This window comes from Mesoplodon densirostris, chromosome 16, assembly GCF_025265405.1.
Source record: "Mesoplodon densirostris isolate mMesDen1 chromosome 16, mMesDen1 primary haplotype, whole genome shotgun sequence".
Classification (NCBI taxonomy): domain Eukaryota; kingdom Metazoa; phylum Chordata; class Mammalia; order Artiodactyla; family Ziphiidae; genus Mesoplodon; species Mesoplodon densirostris.
This window is the reverse complement of record NC_082676.1, coordinates 42,729,755-42,749,049: the sequence shown is the minus strand read 5'-3', so window position 1 is coordinate 42,749,049 and position 19,295 is coordinate 42,729,755. Positions and strand designations below refer to the sequence as shown.

The 19,295-nt window shown below is 44.5% G+C and overlaps 1 protein-coding gene across 1 annotated transcript in view; it reads left to right on the top strand.

Moving 5' to 3' along the window:
• The window catches only part of CALN1 (calneuron 1), a 445,907-nt gene that overhangs the window by 107,297 nt on the left and 319,315 nt on the right, over positions 1-19,295 (top strand). The window contains exon 2 of the mRNA XM_060079033.1: positions 940-1,060. Within this exon, the coding sequence (XP_059935016.1) occupies positions 940-1,060 (121 nt within the window). The remainder of the gene's footprint in view (positions 1-939; positions 1,061-19,295) is intronic.

Below are 19,295 nucleotides of genomic sequence, written 5' to 3'. Positions count from 1 at the left end.
CCAGGGAAGCCCCACATGTAACTTTTTGAATTAAGAGTTTTGTCTGGATATATGCCCAGGAGTGAGATTGCTGGATCATATGGCAACTCTAGTTTTTTGAGGAGCCTCCATGCTGTGAGAGACCCATCCTTCTAACTGTGTCTCTCTTCCCTCCCTTTCACCTTAGTCTGGAGCCTCTGGCCCGCCTTGCAGTGGTGGGAACTTCAAAGTCCCAAGGGTGGTGCTCTGGTATGAGGAGCTTGGAGCGTTTGTTCTTCTGGTCTAAGGGGATGCTTTCATTTCCTGTGAGCATGCTGGAAGCTGCTTTCATTTCATGCAGGGCAGGTGTGATTGGTGTCTCAGAGGGCTATGCTCACGAGCCACTCGTGCAGGCAGGTACAGGACTCCTTCTTAGAGGTACAGACTGTTGTCTGTGTTTACTCAGAGTCTGGCATTTCCGACCTGCTTTGAATGCAGTGTAAGTGCAGCACCAGCTTTACCTGGGAAAAGGGAAACAGATTTCCGCACGGTCACGGCTAAGACATATGGTCACTGGGCACCCTCACATTTTGGGGTGTGCAGTCCTTTCCTAGGAGGATGGAGGAAGGGTTTATCAGGCCAGGGAAAGGAGCAGAGAGTATCCTTGTTTGCATGGAGAGACAGTTGGGTGATGCTGGGGTATCCCACAGTCTGCCAGGACCACATGGCTCAAGTTCCTCATTAAATGGGGAAAATGAAGTAAGACGTACAATGAAGGAAGGGACAGAACTTGGGATCCTTCTGGAATTGCTCTGGCCGCGGGGACCCTGGAATTCTGTGACTTTCCCTCTACCAATGTTCTTGTTATTTAAAAAATACTCCTGGCCATCTGAACACCAGGGTGGTCCTTCAGGGAAGGATAGGAGGAATGGATGATGATGTCTTTCTTTCCCCTGCCCCCTGTCTCTTGTGAGCAGGGAGAAGATGCCTTTTCACCACGTGACCGCCGGCCTGTTGTACAAGGGGAATTACCTCAACCGATCTCTGTCTGCTGGCAGCGACAGCGAGCAACTGGCTAACATCTCTGTGGAGGAGCTTGACGGTAAGGAGCCTGCCTTGCGTGGGAGGTGAGCCACCGAGGGAGGCATCTGGGGCCATTGTGCATCTAAGACGCTGGCCGTCAGCTGTGGCCAAGTCTGACCATGATGCAGCAGGAAAGAGTTCAGAGATCACTTCTGCTTAAATGACTTATTTGTGTGGGATGGACCTGGTAGCCTGAAAAATCTATGGTGAATATTTTGGTTCCTTTGGATACCAAAAGGAACCCTTTGACTGGGGAGACAGGCTTCTACTCCTGACACGTATTTTCCAGTTGATGGAATCTTGATCTCCAGTAGTGTTGCCCTGTTTCCATCTTGTCATTCACCATGGGGCCCAGCTGCGGGGAGGTCATAGACCTGTTAATGGCCGTCTCTTGACTTGTGGCCATGGTGCTTTGAATCCTGCCCAGATCAGAATCATCCGGAGGCTGTGTCTAGGTGGGAATGGCCAGCAATTATTTTGATTGCCTCTGTGCCTCTGGAACAGTGTAGCCTTGGCTTTGGGATGCGAATGAACCTGGGGACATGGTGACTGAATTCATCCTGGGACAGTGCCCCTTTGTATCCTGGGGAGATCAACTCCTTGATTAAAAAAAAAAAAAAACAAGGAAGAAGGTTTTTGTTTTTGTTTTTTAGAATAGAGAATTAGGTTGATTCAGCCAGATGTTTGCCTAGGTACTGCATCTGCTGAGGCCACGCCAGATTGGTTTCCCTTCTTGTTTTGAAATGCTGTGTTCCTGGTGACATTGTTTTACAACAAGAAGTTTAAATTTACTTTCTAAAGTAGGGAAGTTAAAATTACCCCAGATGGCCCATATCTTTGCCTTGAGTGTAATGGTCTGAACCAATGTGATTTCTTTGTGCACATTTCTTACACGGGGTATGGTAGGCAGGGAGATTCATCTCTGGGCCAGGGAAGACAGACTTGCTTCATGAAGGGCACGAGATGGGGCAGGCGAAGGACAGGGCTGTCGGATAGCTTTCTTGCTCTCACCCGTGTTGTTTGCTTGCTTCTCGACAGGCATACCATGTTTTATTACGCTTCGCTTTATTGCACTTCACAGATACTGCATTTTTTACGGATTGAAGGTTTGGGGCAACACTGCATTGTCAGATGCTGGTTAGCATTTTTTAGCAATAAAATATTTTTAAATTAAGGTATGTACATTGTTTGTTTGGACCTAATGCTATCACACATTTAATAGACTACAGCGTAATGCAAACATAACTTTTATATGCACTGGGAAACTAAAAGATTTGGTGATTCGCTTTATTGTGCTATTTGCTTTATTGCAGTGGTCTGGAACCGAGTGCGCGGTATCTCTGAAGCCTACCTGTAGAGGCTTGTTTATGTCCATGATGGAGCAGTGGAGCTCAGCGGCTGGTGGGCTGGGTCTGGAGGAGAGGCCAGAGGATATTAGAGGAAGGGGAGTGATGTGGGCAGAGCCAGACTCCCTAGGAGCAGCATCTGCTCACTGTGGTCTGGACAGACTGGGGGCCAGAGAGGAGAGCAGTATCCTCAGATCTCCTGGCCTTCAAGTGGCCAGAGGATATTTGGACAAGGACACGGAAGCAGAAAATAGAGCCCTGACCTCCTCCAAAATGAGCCCATCCTGGTGGCCACAAACAAGGCCGAGGCTGAGCTGGGTGTGTTGGCAAAGTGAGGTGAGGCCCAAGCTTTCCTGTGTCCTGGGGAGGAGTCCTACCTAGTGGAGAGCAGGGCAGTGGTGCATTGATTTGGGAGGGGGGCTGGTTGCTGGTCCCCCAGTTTTAGTCATCACTTAGCAGGGGGGACTGGGAGCCTCCTGTGTGGAGCCCTGTGGAGCAGAGGCCATGAGACTTGGGCAGGAAGTCTGTGTGTTTCGGGCAACTCTTTTTTGTTCTTTTTAAATTGAAGTATCGTTGACTTACAATGTTGTGCTAGTTTCAGGTGTACAGCAAAGTGTTTCAGTTATACATATACATATGTATATATATTCCTTTTCAGATTCTTTTCCTTCATAAGTTATTACAAAATATTGAGTATAGTTCCTTGTGCTATACAGTAGGTTATCTGTTATATATATAGTAGTGTGTATAAGTTAACCCCAAACTCCTAATTTATCCCCACCCCCTTTCCCCTTTGGTAACCATAAGTTTGTTTTCTCTCTGTGGGTCTATTTCTGTTTTATATATAAGTTCATTTGTATCATTTTTTTTTGATTCCACATATAAGCGATATCATATGATATTTCTCTTTCTCTGTCTGACTTACTTCACTTAGTATGATAAGCCCTAGGTCCATACGTGTTGCTGCAAATGGCATTATTTCATTCTTTTTTGAGGCTGAGTAATATTCCATTGTATAAATATACTAAATCTTCTTTATCCATTCATCTGTCGATGCTCATTTACGTGGTTTCCATGTCTTGGCCGTTGTAAATAGTGCTGCAGTGAACAGGGGGGTGCATGTATGCTTTTGAATTATGGTTTTCTCCGGATATATGTTGGGCAACTCTTGCAGAGGCTGCGACGCCTAACCCAGTGAAGTTTGGAAATCGTCTAGGGCTTTCACATACCCTGGCTTTCCATTTTTCTTCCTCCTCCTTCCCAGCTTTGCCATGAATAATCAAGAGATGATTTTTCCAAGACTTCTCAGAGTGATGGCTTTTTTCTCTGTGAAATCTGGGCCACTGTCAGGGCGCATGACTTTTCAAGAGATCCACTGCCTGGATTTCGGCCCTTCTCCACTTGGGCACTGGCTGAACTCTGTTCTTGGGCCAGCAGTAGAGCTCACCATCCTGTTGTTTCTGTCAGGCACAGGCAGCTGAATGGGGCTGAAAGGCGCCTTCTCAGCAGGTGAGACTAGCGGGGGGTAATTCTCACAGCCCTGGAGGTCCAGGTGGGTGGCCTTGGCCCTGGAAGCCCTGGTTGTGGGGGGCAGGCGTCCCTGGTTGAGTGAAGCTGGACTTTATGGCCTGAGGTCGGCTGGGGAAGATGCTGTATTTGTCCTTCAGGAGGGTAATCCAGGCTCTCAGCCTGGAGAAAGGTCATTTATTTTCTAATGGAAGATTCCTTCTACTTATTTATTTATTTATCTTTGCCAAGGTGAACCCTGAGTTATGACTGCTTACGCTTTGTTACAAGCATCTTGGAGCTCCAGGCAGGGCTGTGAGATGTGTTCTGAGTGCAGAACAGGCGGGCAGGGTCTGAAAACCAACTGGCTTGAATCAGTTCAGAGGACTGCAGCTTGGTTCTTGGGGAAGCCGGTTTCCGAGACTGTGCTTGTTTGCTGTTCTCTTGGAGCTGCCTTGTGTCAGCCAAGCCTTAATATCCTACTGTTTGGGGCCGCTCATTTATCCTCACAGGACATGTGGTGCTGCACAGGGAGTTGATGTGTTGGACACTGGTGGATATTGAAACATCCTTTGTGGTCCAGCCACCTTGGGTGCAGATGTTAGTTGGGTACCATCCCCGCCCCGTGTGGCTGCAGCCTTTTGCTTATGGATCACCAAGGGCAGGTTCCCTCACCTGGTCAGTGTTTGTCACTGGGGATGGAATGCCCCTTTCCTTCAGTGTAAGGATCAAGGGCACCCAGTCCATGAGAGGTTACCCTCTGAGGACGGGGCCACTCAACACGCAGGCCACCTCCAGTTGCCCTTCGCTGTGGGAAGTTTCTATTTCTTCTCTTTAAACAAAGCTTATGAGGAAATAATGCAAAGCTGCATCAAATTGGCCAGACTGGAATTGGAAATCACCCAACAAGCAAACTCAGCAATGATGAATTGGTTGAGATCCTTCCTTCCTCTCCTTCCTTCCTTCCTTCCTTCCTTCCTTCGTCTTCATTCATATTTTCATTCCTTTTCATTCATTCATTACAGGAATGTTTACCCAAATGCTTTCTGGGTGGAGGAGGAATTCAAAGAAGTATAATCTTTGTTGCCTGGCTCAAGGATTTTACAATCTACCCAGGGAGTTTATGTACATACAAAATTTATTAGCAGTATCTTGTACTTTTAGAGTGTGTCATGTGGAATTTTATTAGATGCATGAATTATAATTTTTTAAAAACAGTTTTTTCATTGCTATTTTTTGAATAATCTTGTGAGGCTGTCTTAATCTTAAACTGAGCTTGCCTCTATCTGAAGTTTACTCATTTTCATTAATGTATGGTGTTCCGTTGTATATAAATATACCTCAATTTCCATATCCATTCTATTCAGGATGGATATTTGGGTTGTTTCCAGTTTGGGGCTATTAGGATGTAATCAACCTCCCCTTATGTTGCAGCTGTGATGTTGGGGGCTGCTCTCCTCACGGCTCCCTGTGGCCACTGTGAAATGTCTGAGTGTGGGTATTTCACGTTATTTTTGCCAGTAACAGTGTCAGCCTCTCAGATTAATTTCTTGGGTCTTCCTTTTAGCCTAGGTTAGTTTGCTGTCACATCTTGGATGGTTGTTATTTCTGTTTTTTTCTTCAGGAATGCCTGCCATTCTAATGCTAGATCTTCATTCGATGTTTTCCACAAAATGCGTCTCTTCTCACATCATTTTCCTCTGTTTTGCACTTCTACGTTCATTCTTGAGTCTGTCTACCACCTCGTTGATTTAGTTGTTTGCAGTCACTTAAAAAAATTTGTTTTTGATTCCCTTTAGAGTGTATTTTCATTATGGATGAAAGTTTCAGTTTCTCTGTAGTTTGATTTTATTTCAGTAGCTCCCCCTTAACTTTTTGGTCAAAGTATAATACCGAAAAGTATTATTGCACAGTTCAATTCTTATAAAACATGAACATACATGCAGCAACCACCCAGGTTAAGGAATAAGGTGTTACCAGCACCCTGAAGTACCCCTGAGGTCCTTCCTAATACCTCTTCCTCAAAGACAACCACTGCCCTGAATTACCTATCATCATTTAATTGTGTTTGTGTTTTTCCTTCATCTCAAGGGGGTTATATTATATTTATTGTTTTGCATCCAACCTCTTTTCTTCACCATTATACTTGTGAGGCTCAACCATGTTTTTGAGGGTAGTTGAAGTTCATTCATTTCATTAATATATAGTGTTTCATCACATATAAATAGATCTCAGTTTATTTATCCATTATATTCTCAGTGGGTATTCGAGTTGTTTCCAGTTTGTAGCTATTATGAAATAGCCCTTGGTGTTGCTGCTGTGCTCTTCTCATGGCAACCTCTTCCTCTTTTACTGAAGCCATATTTTTTAATTCTCTCCCAGCTCTTTGTCTTATTGAGAACAATTTGTACACAGTTTGTGAAAATCTCTTCTGTTTCTTGTGATAAGTTATATATAGAGATTTTTTATAATAAATATCTGTTTCTCCAAGTCTCCCAGCTGATGCTACCTTTGTTTTCCATTAGAAGATGTTTTTATATGGTCCCCTTTGCTTTTTTCTGTTCTGCTTTGTGACTCAGCAATGAGAGTTCTTTGTAGGTCCACGATCTGTCAGCAAACAAGGTTTATAAAGAGTCTTTAGCCTCCTTCCTTCTATCTTCACTTTATTCCAGACCTGGGATAATTTCCCCCTTTTCAGCCCCAGCTGGAGAGTTCAGTTTCTAGAAGATGTTCATCTAGTCCACGGCTACTGGGCTGAGGGGGGATCTTGATGGCCCCTCCTCTTGGGTTTGCTCCTTATGTCACAGAATTCAATTAACTCCTTTATTCTTCTTTTCTTTGGGTCTCCTTCCTTTTCCCATGCTAGTATCCAACATTCTGGTACATATTCTGGCTCTCATCTCTCCCCCGCAAATAATCCAGGGTGGGACACACCCTCCCACGGCTCTTATTACTCTCAGAGAGTTATGTACCCTGAAGGAGCTTAGAAAGGAGGTGCTGCTGAGGTGGGTTTGGGTTGAGGAATAGATCACCGTGGAGAACAGTTACTATGAAATAGGGACCGACCGCTTGATTTGCTGGTCAGCATAGCCTCTGGGTCCCTGGCGGGGCAAACAATGGTGATGAGCCAATGTCTTCCTTCTGTACATGTTTCTCTGGTTCCCAGGGTGGGTGGAAATTGTGTTTCTCCAGTTTCATTGGTGTGGCAACTAGCAAAAATTCTCCTCAGGCTCTGACATGTGTATACATCTCAAAATTAATATTTCTGGGGATGTGCATACATTATCCTACATACATTTCTGGAGGGTATTTTAATTTGAGTTTGGGAGTGGATGTATCAATCCGCCAACTTTCAAACACAAAAAGCACCACTTCAATAGTTGACTACCTCCATCTGGACTGTTCCAGAGACACCGCATCTGCAGAACCAGTTTCCTCAATGGCCCCCTGTTTGCCTGATCCAGAGGACTCTCAGGTGTTTATTCCAGACTTTCTGCAGCATCTGGCAGCATTGCTCACACCCTTGGTTTTGGTTTGTCACTGCCTTGGCATCCATGTCACTAGCTGACTCTCCTCCTTCCTCTTTTCTACCTCTTTGACATTCCCCTCATCTTCTGCCCAGTGCTGATGCATTGTTTTTCCCCGGGGTTGGTTTTTGCTGTCATCCCCAAGGGCAACTGCATACTGATCGCCTCAGGATAAATATCTTTGATCCCTGCCTCCCTCCTGAATTCTAGACCTGCTACCTATAGTCCTGTGTAGATGTCCCACGAGTCCCTTAAACTCCAGTGATCCAAAGCTGGACAGATTTTCTTTTTCTCTCTCAAACTGCTCCTCCCCTGGAATTTTTCTCAGGAAATTATGTCACATTACACCCAGTCAGCCACGGTGGTAATTTGGGGGTCATCCTTGATTCCTCTTTTTCTCTTACTCCACACATATCATTGGCAAAGCCCTGCAGATCAACTTCCTTCTCCTCCAACCACATGGCTGTTTTCTTGGGCCAGGTTCTCCCACCAGCTAGACAACTGCAGTCACCAAGAGGTGATCTCCTTGTGCCTCGTCCAGGATATCAGCCTTGTATCAGTTCAGTTCCATTTCACTGGAAGGATGCTTCTCAAATACACACTTCATTAGGTTATCATTTTTCCCTTCTTGTCCTACAAACACACGCACACACACACATATAAAACAACAGTGTATTTAAAATTTCTTTAATCCTTTTTAAAAATTTTAAAATCTATAGAGGTTCTGGAAAGTACAGTGAATACCTGTATACCCTTTGTCTAATTTGCTGACATTACAGCATTTGCTTTCTCTCTCTTTCCCTTTTTCTCAACACACACGCACAATTTTTTCAGTTCTAGAATTTTAATTTGGTTCTTTTTTATAGTTTCCATCTCTCTGCTGAAATACTCTGTTTACTCATTTAAATGATATTTTTCTTTAATTCTTTGGACATATTTTCCTAAATCTATAATAGCTCTTTAAAGTCTTTAGGTATTAAACCCAACATCTAGGCTCTAGATCATCTGCAGGTTGATTTCTGTTGTCTTTTTAGATTATAATCAAGTTTTCTTGTTTCTTTGCACACCTGTTAATATTTGACTGTACACTGAACATTTTGAATGCTATGTTGTATCGACTCTGTGTTCTGTTAGCTTTCTTTGAAGAAGGATGATTTTCTGTTCTAACAGGTAGTTCAGTTACTAGCCTACCACCTTAAACTTCTGTTGGTTCAATTTTGTTTTATTTTATGTTAGGGTAGATCTTTGGAAATCCCAAGGTGACTCCCAAGCCCCCCTAGCTTGGCAGGGACTTGGCCTCCAAACTCTGTCTTCCTTGTGGATCTTGTCAGGGCTTGGTTTTAGGTTTTGTTCAGGTGGGTCTTATGTAGGCCTTCAGAGTGTGTCCCTTACTCTTAAGATGTGTCTTTCTAGTGTCTGGATGCCTGGGGTATTAAATGAGGTTTTTCAGACGTCCCCTAGGGAGGCTTAAATTCTAGCATCTGTCTTCCATTCTCAACCTCATAGCAGCTGCTTCCTGGTAAGTCTGGTTTAATCTCAGTTTGCACTTGGGTTGCCCAACCTTCAGCCAAGTATTCATAAGGAACCCCCACACAGGTTTCCGAAGCCCCCTCTCTGCATAGTTTTCTTCCCTCTGCTGCCTGACCCCACAGATTCTAGCCCCTTGCACTACCCCAATGTAAGAACTGTGCTTGGGAAATTGTCCCTGGGCAGAGGGCCAGGGTGAACATGGGGCTTACCACGTGAATTTCCTCTTGCCCTGCAATTGCAGCCTTGTGCTGCCGGTTGTTTATGGCCCGCAAACAGTTGCTTTATGTATTTTGTTCAGGTACACGGTGGGAGGGTTATTCTCAAACCAGTTACTTTGTCACAGCAAAAGCTTATTATTAGTAATTTGTTTTTTACCTGAACCAGTTAAAAGTAATTTTCAACCATCATAGCACTTTACCCTTTAACACTTCACTTCTGCCTATAGTTCTGAAATGGCTCTCCATAGCCTATAGCTGTGTTAGCTGTAGCGCATCTCTGTGTCAGAGCATATGAGGCCCTGTGTGGCCTGGGCCTTTCATTTTGTCTGCTTCACCTCCCTACTTGCCTTCTAGATCATTTCCTGCTGCCTCACAATCTCTCCTGCTTCCCTGCCTTTGTTTCAGCTGCTTCTTTCAGGAATGTTCTATCTACCTGGGAAAGACCTATCCATATTGTAAGTTTCAACATTGTAAGTTGTTGTCATCCTCCTCCTCCTCAGCACAGCTGTTTATTGAATGCTTACTATGTTCCAGGAACTGTTCAAAGTGCATGAGATGAATTAACTCATTTAACCCTCTCAATAATGCTCTGATGCAGGTACTATTATTAACCCCACTTTTGCAAATGTGGAAAAGGGAGACATTAAATAACCTTGTCCAAGGTCGCCTAACTAGCATGTGTTGGAACGGGGATGCAGCCTACCACCTGGCTTCAGAGCTCGTGCTTTTTAAGTTCTATGTTCTGAATCCGCCCACCTGCTAAGTAAGACCCTTTGTGCCTTCCCTTCACCCTCATGTCACTATCATATATATCACTGCCACCACTGTGACACCTGGGTGAGAACTTGGCTGATTAATCAACCTTTCAGTGGGTGGAGAGATATTTTTAAAGCTCTGTGTGAGCCCAGTGTGTTTCTCACAGAGAGCAGAGGTGCACAGCAATCCGGAAAAGGCTGGTGATGGGCTTAAGTTCATGCTGGAAGGGGACTGCCTCCTGTGCTCTGAGCTCTGAAGAGCCCCTTTCCACCCCCACTTGTCTGGTACATCATATATTTTCTTGTCAAGAAGTCTCCCCCCACCCTTTTTTCTTTCTCCTCTACTTGTGCTGGTTGATTTAGAAATCTCAGAGGCACACCCTACTATCCTTTTTTGAGATGCTTCCCTCTACGGGCTTTTCAAGTGGGGTTTTAAGAAGGCAGAAACGGGGCCTCCCTGGTGGCGCAGTGGTTGAGAGTCTGCCTGCCGATGCAGGGGATACGGGTTCGTGCCCCGGTCTGGGAGGATCCCATATGCCGCGGAGCGGCTGGGCCCGTGAGCCACGGCCGCTGGGCCTGCGCGTCCGGAGCCTGTGCTCCGCAACGGGAGAGGCCACAACAGTGAGAGGCCCACATAACGCAAAAAGGAAAAAAAAAAAAAAAAGAAGGCAGAAACGTTACTGTCACAAGAAGAGAAGCTCTCAACTCTTATCTGAGAAGGCTGATGGCTCAAAGTTCTCTCCTCCAGAGGAGGCGATAAAACCTACACAATGAGCCACATCATCCAACAGGAGTGGGAGTGCCAGATAGACAGCTCTGCTCTGGAGCTGGGAATTAGCCTTACAACCCTGGTCTTTTATCTACCTGGGTACTTTCCTCCTAGACGCTTGACCTGCCTTTGAGCCTTGAGAGGGCAAGTCTTTTGTGGTGAGTTGTGAAGCTTTGTTAGCAGAGCCAAGGAGGGATTTCTTTGATGGTAGCTGCTTCTAAGGGCCCACTCCTTAAAGGGACATTTGTCTAAGTCGTCTTGATCTGAAAATGTGTTTTGATAGCTGTGACCAAGAAAGAAACCTGAGTACCATCCCTGCTACTTTAATTTTCTTCGTTGGTAATTTGTATGCTGCCTGCTTCCCAAAGTGATGGAGACATCATATGATAAAAGAAGAAACACAAACTGCAAAGGCTGTCAGAATAGAAATAGGAAATAAAAATCCATATACCAAGAGGAAGAAAAAAATATGACAGTCCCTAACACTAATCCATTTACTGTGAATGAGCATTAAATTTAGCTCCAGGCTTCCAATTGGTTGGGGCAAAAAAGGTAACATACCTTATTCCAATGACAACCTTCAAGGGTCCTTTTGGAAGAATAGTCTTCTCATTTGTATTTTAAATAGGAGCCCTTTGGCTCATAATAAAAATACCCAACATACAAGCATTTTGTATTGTTATTTCAAAGATGTTGGTGGCTTTCAGCTTTTTCTCAACCTCTAATTTCTGAAGGTTTTTTAAAACCTTTTTTCCCTAGTAATGGTGCCTTTTGATGGTGGTGATTCTCAGTGAAGGACTAGGTGCTAGTCTTAGACTCCAGATATAGAAAGAGGAGGGCAGATGGTAGTTTAAAAAGCCTTCCCACCGGACGATGCTAAGTACCCCCTGTAGGACATGTTTCTCTGGTTTCCCCTCCTAAGAACCCTGCTTGAGATAGTAGGAAGAAGTGATATCTTGGTTTAAAAGTTTCCTACATGTAGTTCCTTCCCTTCATGTAGGTCCTATATGAAGGACCTACATCATAAAGCATGACCTTTGACTTGGGATATTTGTGGAACAGGAGTTACCAGCAATTCATCTCTGTCATAAAATAACCTTGATATTCTTCCTGTTGAACCTTCAGCTTTCAACAGAAATGCATCCTAATAGATCTGCTAAGGTAATTAAGCTCCACAGTGCTTCCCCAAATAACTGAATAAGTTAACCTGTTGAGTCGAATTGTTCTGCATTATCCATCTGGATACTGAAGAGAGTTTGCCAAAACTCATCATTTTGATGTTGGCTTCATTGATACTGAGCTGTTTCTCCTGGTGGTAATTGGCCAGCAGCAGGTTCAGCTGTTTCCTGGGACTACTGAGGAATGTGATATTAGCAATATGTTCTAGCAGGGATGGCTCACTGGTCTTTCCTCTTCACAGTGGCATCCGGAGCATCTCATGCAAACACTGCTCCAAACCATTTAAAAGCAGGTGATGAGCTAGGACACAGCCATTTAAAATATGGGTTTTCTCTATCAAGGTGGTCATTTCTACTTTCTCTAATTCTCAAGCCAGAAGAACACTGAATTCACATTGAGACCTATATTGCTGTATTGTTGTGTGACAAATTACTCCCAAACTTACTAGTTTAGAACAAAAAAACATTTTTATCTCACAGTTTCCGTGGATCAGGAATCTGGGAGTGGCAAAGATGGCTGGTCTGGCCCAGTGTCTTTCAAAAGGTTGCAGTCAAGACACTTACTGGGATTGCAATCATCTGAAGGCTCGACTGTGGCTGGGGAATCTATCCAAACTCGCTCCCAGGGCTGTTGGCTGGAGGCCTCAGTTCCTTCCATGAGGGCCTCCCCCTAGGACTGCTTGAGTGACTTTATGACATGGGATTTGGCTTTTCCTAGAATGAATGATCATTTTATCATCTTGTCTCAGATGTCACATATTGTCACTTCTGCCACATACATTCGCTAAAAGTGAGTCACTAAATAGAGCTTATACTTAAGGTAAGTGGAATTAGGCTTCATTTTTGAAGGAATGAATATCAAAGCATTAACAGGTGTATTTTAAAGCCACCAAAGAACATACAAACTAGCTTGGAGATGGCTTCTAGCTGTTGAAATGAAAGCTAATGAAATGTTACAGAAAGTTCTAAAGTCATACTTAGCAATTTCTTTATGCAGTAAAGAAGAGAGGACCAAATGTCATTGCTACAAAAATAGGAATTAAAGCCTACCTGACAGAGTAGGATCTCTGGAGTTCCACAGATCTGGGACTATTCCAGCTATACTACTTAGCAGTTGCAACAGGGCTGGTTAGCTCTTCTCCAATATCATCTCTTCCTTAGTAGAAGAAACTTTAACTGGACAAGTGGGTGCTAGAATAAAGACTACATTTCCCATTCTCCTTAAGAGCTAAGTGTGGCCATATTAGTAAGTTCTGGCCAATGAGATGTAAGCCAGAGTGACATTGGGCAACTTCGGTGCACTTTGCCTCTTCTTTATCCTTTCCTCCTTCTTATTACTGGAGTGGGAATGTCTTCATCTGACACCATGAAGACAAAGATGGCAGAGTGGTGAGCTGGAAGGATCCTGGGTGCCTGAGGATAGTGGAACAGAGAGAAATTGACTTCTGTTTTGTTTTTTCTGGGCACTCACAGCTGAACCCAAACCCACTGGATCAGCAGCCGTATGACCACAGACAAGTAATCCAACCTTTAAACCTATTTTCCCATTTTTAAATTAGTGTCTTACATATAATGTTACTTTTAAGAATCTTCTGCTTACTATTTTTGAGGAGGAAGTATTGTTGTAGAAGATTAGAAGTGATGGATCTATTATTTCAAAGCATGGGAAGTTTGTCCTTTTTCTAATACATGTATGACTATATTTCAAATTCATCCATTGAAATGTGAAAGGAAGAGGTTCAGCAGGGGCAGAAAAGGGCAGAGCCAGCAGGGCAGGCTGGATGGCAGAGACCCAAAATGCCTCCAGGGGGACATGAACTTTTGCTGGGTTTGTTTCATTATGAGGGCAGCACCCAGTTACACTACGTTCATGCCTGTGAGCAAACACAGTGAACGTTTAGACACATAGTGACTGCTCAGAAATACTTGTTGAATAAATGAATGCCAGGTCCTCTGATAAGAGAAGTTTGTCCCAAAGTGAGCTAATTTTTCCCGATTATTCGTTCTATAATGAGAGTGGAATTGAGATGATGTACCTGGCAGTGAAACATGGTTGATGATGCATGGCATTTAGAGTCAGATGCTCCATGAGTTTTGGTTTTCTCGCTAAGAAATTTATGGGCATGTTCATTCCTGATCCTTGGAAGCGTCACAGTGAGGAACCAGAAAGCCTGAATTTTCAACCATCCGCAGAAGTTTTGCACGTCTGGTTCTATCTCTCAGGTCTATCTCTAGACCACTTCTCTAGCTAAGCTTCTTCAGACCCTTTAACTGTGCTTTATATGCCATGGTTAGTCCCCTAGGACTATGAAGGATATGATATCCTTCATATTCTCAAAAGCGAAAACCCTCTGTCAGAAGGAAGTACTCTTTGTGTTAAAAATGTGGATAGCAGTATATACTTCAAAGGGATAATATAAGGTAATATATGCAGAGTGAGTTACTATTGTATATGGTATGTAGTAAGTGCCCAATAAATAGTAACAGTAGTAGTAATAGTAATTGTTGATGTTATTGTTGTTATGACGACGACGATGATGAAGATCACCACAATAATGACAAGACACATCGAGACAGAGGATTATTACTTCCACCTTGGGGCAAATTGGCTCCTTAGAGGAAAAAGCAAAACACTAGTCAGTATCCTATGCAGTTGTCCTGTCAGGACAGGCTCACTTCAGGAGGTGAATGCCCCTAATTGGAAAGACCTTTTAATGTGGAAGAATTTGGGCACCCCACCATGATTCTCTGTGTCTAAGCCCATAAGGACATCTTTCCCGACCTTAACTTCAGCACTTTACCTTGCAAAGATCTTGTCCTCATTGGAGTGAAAGTAAGAGTCTAAGTTGTCAAAGGGGAGGAAAAGGACCCAATGACACTGACTTCCAAACCTTGGGTTGTCCTGAGAGATAGAACCAGATGTGTGAAACTTCTGCGGATGGTTGGAAATTCAGGCTTCTGGCTCCTCACTGTGATGCTTCCAAGGATCAGGAATGAACATGCCCATAAATTTCCTTTTTAAAAATATCTCACACGACTTATTCCATGGGTTGGAGTACAGGTGGTGATGGTAGATAGGAAGGCCGAAATCATGGCCAGATGACCAGAACCCACTCCCTTTTAGAAGGGGACATCATCAGCTCTTTGAGTTCAACACATTGGAAAGAAGTCTACCATTCCTTCTTCTTTGAACTGGTTGTGTTGGAATAGTGATGCTTTCTGGAAATGGAAGAGCCCAGCCATAGGTTTTGCTGGATGTAGCTTCTGTCCCTGTTTCCTGTTGTGTTCCCTTTGCTGGCTTTTTCTCACTCTCCCAGGGCTCCCCTAACCTTATTTGCTTAAGATTCAAGGCTATTTTTGTTTTAATGTTTCTTCCAAACTATAGATATTAACCTTCAGTATTAATGGTTTGTTTGTAACCCTAAGTTTTATGGTGATAGTGAAAAAACTGTAGTTCCCCGCCACCGCCCCGTAAAGCTGCTAAAACAAATGGCCCCAGGACCTAAAGTCATGCTGACCTAGGGAATGTGCTACCATTTTCATGCGCAGGCATAGGGCTGGTTCTTAGCCTGGTGCTGGTTGGCTTTGCTGGTTATTACTCTGCTGGTATCCAGTAAAATGAGCCTCAGGATACATAGCTCACCTCAACCATCTGGGTGGCAATTTAACATCTCTGCCTAGAAGCATCTTAGGAAGGATGGGTCCTAAAATTCTTGGTCTGATGCCTCTAAGCAATTTGTAGGAGATTTTATAGAGCTTAGTCTCTCTGCCATCTGGTGCTCAGGTGGGGAAGGGGAGTCACGGGGACCACACCTGAGAATTCACTGTCTCCTGCACCTCCCTGGTGCTTCCTCTCAGACCACCAAGTGCAATTTCTTAGCTGGCACATACTGGGGATGCAAAAACTTCTGAGCATTTCAAGTGCATGACTGATCATGATTTGATGCTACTTTCTTTAAGAACCCTTCAGAGGCACCATCTATTTCTGGTGTAATGACCTATATGGGGAAAGACTCTAAAAGAAAGAGTTGATATATGTATATGTATAACCGATTCACTGCTGCACAGCAGAAACTAATACAACATTGTGAATCAACTATACTCCAATAAAAATTAAAAAAAAAGAACTGAAGGTCATCCCACTAGAGATGGTCAACGGGCCCCTTGAATATTGAATTCTGGGACTCATTAGCTTGGAGATAAAGATTTTGGAATCTTCATTATATTGAAGTGACGAATTAAAGGAAAGAGGGGCAAAGACCAAACCCCAAGGCCCAACAGCCATGCATTCCATGGACCACAGTTGGTCACTGGTGACTGGGGGATTGGGATGGACCACTTCTCTAGCTAAGCTTCTTCAGACCCTTTAACTGTGCTTTATATGCCATGGTTAGTCCCCTAGGACTATGAAGGATATAATATCCTTCATATTCTCAAAAGCGAAAATCCTCTGTCAGAAGGAAGTACTCTTTGTGTTAAAAAATAGGTCACCTATTTGTGTTCAATTAATTTGCCTTATTGATTGACGATGCCCCTCTCTTTCAAACTCTTTAAGTGAGAAACTTGCCTAAAACTCATCAGCTGTCTTAGATTTTCTAAGAAGTTTATGCTGGCTCCCGGCCACAGAAATCTCTTTTTTAGGGTATCATAGAAATCCACTCTAGTTTTCTCTGCTAAATAGACCTACACATAGACTGTGTTACTCCAAAGGTCACTCACCTATAATGAGGATTTACCCAGGCCACCATCAGGCCAAGGATAAAGAGCTTGACTTCTTGGGACTTCCCTGGCGGTCCAGTGGTTAGGACTCTGTGCTTCCAGTGCAGGGGGCACAGGTTCGATCCCTGGTTGGTGAACTAAGATCCCACATGCCACAAAGTGTGGCCAAAAAAAAAGAGCTTGACTTCTTGCCTGCAGTGGCGAATTCCAGGGATTCTGGTGTTAGCCTGAACTCGGTTCAAATCCTAGACCTGTCATTTATTATCTCTGTGCCCTTGGGCAGGTTTTACATACACATCTTCATGTCCTGATCTATAAAATGGTGTCATATAGTTCCCACCTCGTGGGAAGAGCATGTAGCATGATGCCTGGTGCATGGCAGTGTGCTCGGCAGGGGCTTTTAGTATTCTTGCTTGGCAGGCTGTGGGGAAGGAGTAAGCCTATAGGGAAATTCTGAATTTCTTTTCTCTTTCTTCTATCCAGCCAATTCAAAAGTGGATTGAACAAAATTAGGAAGGGTGAAGGATGTTTTTTTTGTTTGTTTGTTTTTTGTTTTTTGGTTCGCGGGCCTCTCACTGTTGTGGCCTCTCCCATTGCGGAGCAAAGGCTCCGGACGCGCAGGCTCAGTGGCCATGGCTCACGGGCCCAGCCGCTCCGCGGCATGTGGGATCCTCCCGGACCAGGGCACGAACCCGTGTCCCCTGCATCGGCAGGCGGACTCTCAACCACTGCACCACCAGGGAAGCCCTGGGTGAAGGATGTTTTAAAGGGAGAGGACAAAGCTAAGTCTCATTATGTGAATCTGAAATTTGGTCACCTTTACATCTTTTTCAGGGGTGTGTGTGTGTGTGTGTGTGTGTGTATGTGTATGTGTGTGTGTGTAGGGGGGAGGGGTGCTGAGAGCCCAGGTTCTGGACTTGACCCTGAACCTTTTCCATAGAACCTCCGGAACTCCTCAGACCACAGGGGTCCTTCCACCTCTGACATGACGTCATGGTTGTATGGAATTACAGTTCAACATTTTGCTGATGTTATTGGGCTGGGCATGCAGGGGAGAGGGATCCACGATTACTGAGTATTTATTTCATACACACACTAGGCTATTTCTGTCATTCATCATCATCATCATCATTATCAACATCATCATCATCATGATCATCATTATCAGCATCATCATAATCATCATCATCACCCGGTAGAGTCACTCTCCTCCCTCATCCAACTCTCATTTTCTCCTTCCCTTTCTTTGAACCTCAGACACATATTGGTTCTGCTGCAGGAGAGAGGTTGCCCAGGTAGGGGTACTGGAGATTCGGGTAATACCCAGGTTTGAAGGGCCCAGGGTGTATTTCCTCATCGTCTAGGTGTGACCAGGGCCAGTTTGCCAGTGATTAAGGCAAGAACTCTTCAAGATGGAATGTCTTGGGCTTCCCTGGTGGGGCAGTGGTTGAGAGTCCGCCTGCCGATGCAGGTGACATGGGTTCGTGCCCTGGTCTGGGAGGATCCCACATGCCGCAGAGCGGCTGGGCCCGTGAGCCATGGCCTCTGAGCCTGCGCGTCCAGAGCCTGTGCCCCGCAGCGGGAGAGGCCACAACAGTGAGAGGCCCGCGTACTGCAAAAAAAAAAAAGATGGAATGTCTTTCTTGAAGCATAGAGGCGATAAAGGCTGCCATCGAATGCAACAGTAATAATGTCCCCATGAGTTGTTATATCTTGAAATTTATCCATCTGTTCAGTATATCTCTCTTTAAAGAATATTTAAGTGAGATAAAGTATCAAGGTATGTGCTAATGGCTTCAGGTTGACTTGTGGCCCTGTCACTGCTGTGAGCTCAGAAATAGGCTGTCCCCTCCACACACACACACACACCCCCCACACACATAAAACTGTAGAAAGATCATGTTTTCCTCCAAGCCTCTGATGATAGTTTTTGATTAGAATATGTCTTTTGGCTCAAAAGCATTGCCTATTCACGGCAAAACACATTTGTCTTCATAGAGAAAGTTCCTCAGTGTGTGTGTGCTCGGCATGGCTAGAAGTCACTTGGGAGGCTGATGAGTGGGGACAGCAGACAGCAGACCCGGGGCAAGGCACTCACACATCACATTGTACCTTCATGGCCTTAACAGATTGCCAGGCAGAGACAAATCCAGTCCATTCTCACACTCATGTTCTTTGCGTTCTTCCCAAATTTGATCCAGCCCTGAGCAAATTCTAAACCAAAAAACCCCCCAAACAACCCTCCTTCCCCCAAACCCAGAAATTTGTAGAGAAGGCAGCTATAAAATTGTCCATTGCCAGACTAAGGAAACTGGATGAGAAAAACCTCGTAGCAAGATTCTGCAGTGGGCAAAAAAGGTAGCACGTCCGTGAGAAGGCCCAGAGGCTTCCTGAGTCTGTTTGTATCCCAGTAAAATGGGGATCATTATCTCAGAATTACATCTTGCCTCACACAGGAAAGTTATGAGAACCGAGGTACCAGTTACGTAGAGCTAATGCCTACATGAGAAATATTATAAAAGCCGAAGTTGTGAATTCGATGTGTTGAGTGGTTAAGAGTGCAGGCTCCGGGGCTTCCCTGGTGGTGCAGTGGTTGAGAGTTCGCCTGCCGATGCAGGGGACACGGGTTTGTGCCCCGGTCTGGGAAGATCCCACATGCCGCGGAGCGGCTGGGCCCGTGAGCCAGGGCTGCTGAGCTTGCGCATC